This window comes from Cyclopterus lumpus, chromosome 10 (genome assembly GCF_009769545.1).
Source record: "Cyclopterus lumpus isolate fCycLum1 chromosome 10, fCycLum1.pri, whole genome shotgun sequence".
Lineage (NCBI taxonomy): Eukaryota > Metazoa > Chordata > Actinopteri > Perciformes > Cyclopteridae > Cyclopterus > Cyclopterus lumpus.
In genome coordinates, this window is record NC_046975.1 from 23,763,894 (window position 1) to 23,766,393 (window position 2,500).

At 36.4% G+C, this 2,500-nt stretch overlaps 1 protein-coding gene across 1 annotated transcript in view; it reads left to right on the forward strand.

The window, feature by feature from the left end:
- slc25a48 (solute carrier family 25 member 48) overlaps window positions 1-1,061 on the forward strand; it is a 10,522-nt gene extending 9,461 nt beyond the window's left edge. Inside the window, exon 7 of the mRNA XM_034543676.1 lies at window positions 552-1,061. Within this exon, the coding sequence (XP_034399567.1) occupies window positions 552-656 (105 nt within the window). The 3' untranslated portion in view covers window positions 657-1,061. The remainder of the gene's footprint in view (window positions 1-551) is intronic.
- The last annotated feature ends 1,439 nt before the right edge of the window (window positions 1,062-2,500 follow it).

A 2,500-nucleotide genomic window follows, 5' to 3' on the forward strand; every position in this document is an offset into this window, starting at 1 on the left:
TAATATCCTCTCGTGAGAAATACACGTGGCTTTTGTGATGAAATACAGACAAACACAAGGTTTCAATTGATTTAGTTAATCAGCAGCGTGGAGGTCACATCGGCTGAACCGTTGCAACATCCAGACGTCCGACGGGAGGAACGCTCCCGATAAAAATTGCCCTTTATCAGGAGGAACGGAGCGGTCTGGACCTCGTGGTCACAGACGGGTTATTACAGGACGGGTTATTACAGGGGTTATTACAGGGGTTATTACAAGGGTTATTACAGGACGGGTTATTACAGACAGGTTATCACAGGACGAGGAACTCAAAAGTCGCGACGGGCAATAAAAAGCCAGACGGCGGCCAGACGGCGGCGAAGAGAAACGAAACGTTGCGCAAGACGAGTAAATCCACAAGCGGCCGAAGTTGTGACGCAACCCGGATTATTTGTTCAGTTTTTAAGAGATTTAAATTTCGTAACTACTGGAAGTCGGAGGCTACAGCAGCAGCACCCCCCCCCCCCCCATGACCAGGGCTGTGGCTCATTATAAACGTTCTTGTGTTGCAGGTTTTCTTCCGCGGAGCGTCGGTCAACGCCGTCCGAGGCTTCCCGATGAGCGCCACCATGTTCTTGACCTACGAACTCTCCCTGCAGTTCTTCAGGGGTCTCTAGAGCGGAGGAGACCTTGTTTGGGGGGGTGGGGGGGGGAGGGGGTCCCCGGTTCCTTTGAGACCAGCTGATGCTAGCTTAATTTAACACTTCACGTTGTGATCTAGACGCCACTCAAAGATCCTGATTGGCTAAATAACAGCTAACGGCTAACGGAGCTAACGGAGCTAACAGTTAACGGAGCTAACAGTTAATATTTCCACAGCGACGTAAAATAGATTTTAAGAATTTGGTTGAAAAGTGAATGTTTTTGTAGTCATTTAGGTTCTATATAACCATTATTTTAGTGACTATATAACCATTATTTAATTGACTATATAATCATTATTTTAATGACTTTATAACAATTATTTAATTGACTATATAATCATTATTTTAATGACTATACAACCATTATTTTAGTGACTATATAACCATTATTTTAGTGACTATATAACCATAATTTTAATGACTTTATAACCATTATTTTAATGACTTTATAACAATTATTTAATTGACTATATAACCATTATTTTAATGACTATATAACCATTATTTTAGTGACTATATAACCATTATTTTAGTGACTATATAACCATAATTTTAATGACTTTATAACCATTATTTTAATGACTTTATAACAATTATTTAATTGACTATATAACCATTATTTTAATGACTATACAACCATTATTTTAGTGAAAATATAACCATTACTTAAAGTCTATATAACATTATTTTAGTGACTATATAACTCATTATTCTAGTGACAATAAAACCATTATTTTAGTGAGTTTGCAGTGAATTAACTGCCCTCATGTTTAAAATGACACATCCTTCCAAAGTATTACCGTCCACCTGTATATATTATGTTTGCATTTCTTATATTAAGAAAAGGGAGTTTAACAAGTAAATTCGGACTCTTTTTGTTATTTAATACTGTAAATTCAGACACTATGAGCAGCACAGTTACATTATTGTTTTTAAAAGGTCTGCAGCATGAATGTACAATTACTAATCTCAACTTTCTCACTTTAAAGGATTAAAAGCACATTTAAACTCGGAGCCGTGGGTTTTAGGACGTGAACCAACGGTCCTGTAAATACTTGTAAATATGTGAACTGCCATGTCAGAGAAGTGTTTTATTGTAAATAAATAAAAGCTTTTAAACACACGAGTGCTCCTGCTGGTTCTTCTCAGAATGACGTGCGACTCGTGAGACTGGCTACCTGTCATGTGTCAAAGATAAAGACGTGATGCTCTGAGAGGCGGGACGTTGGCCCGCTGCCTGCAGGCTGCAGATAAGAGTCTGAGGCTGCGAGGCCACCGTCATAACTACAGTAAACTACTGTAAACTATTACAGTAAACTACAGTAAATAACAGTAAACTATTACAGTAAACTACTGTAAATAACAGTAAACTACTCTAAACTATTACAGTAAACTATTACAGTAAACTACTCTAAACTTTTACAGTAAATAACAGTAAACTATTACAGTAAACTACTGTAAACTATTACAGTAAACTACAGTAAATAACAGTAAACTATTACAGTAAACAACAGTAAATAACAGTAAACTACTGTAAACTGGATGCTCTGTGTTTGAGGACGTTAGCTTGAACCTGCCTGTGATGTCACACAGTGTCCACCAGGTGGCAACGTTTTAAAACAAGAGGAATGCAGCGGTCGTTCACAAAATAATAAATATAATAATTATAGTATAGAATGTTGAAGAGTCATAAAATAATATGTAAAAAGTAATTACATTTAATTAGTATGTTGAAAGAAGTTGTAAAATGAAGTCACGCTATAGTATTTCATGAAAAAATATATATTTAAAAAGGTATGATGACGTTATTAGAAAAA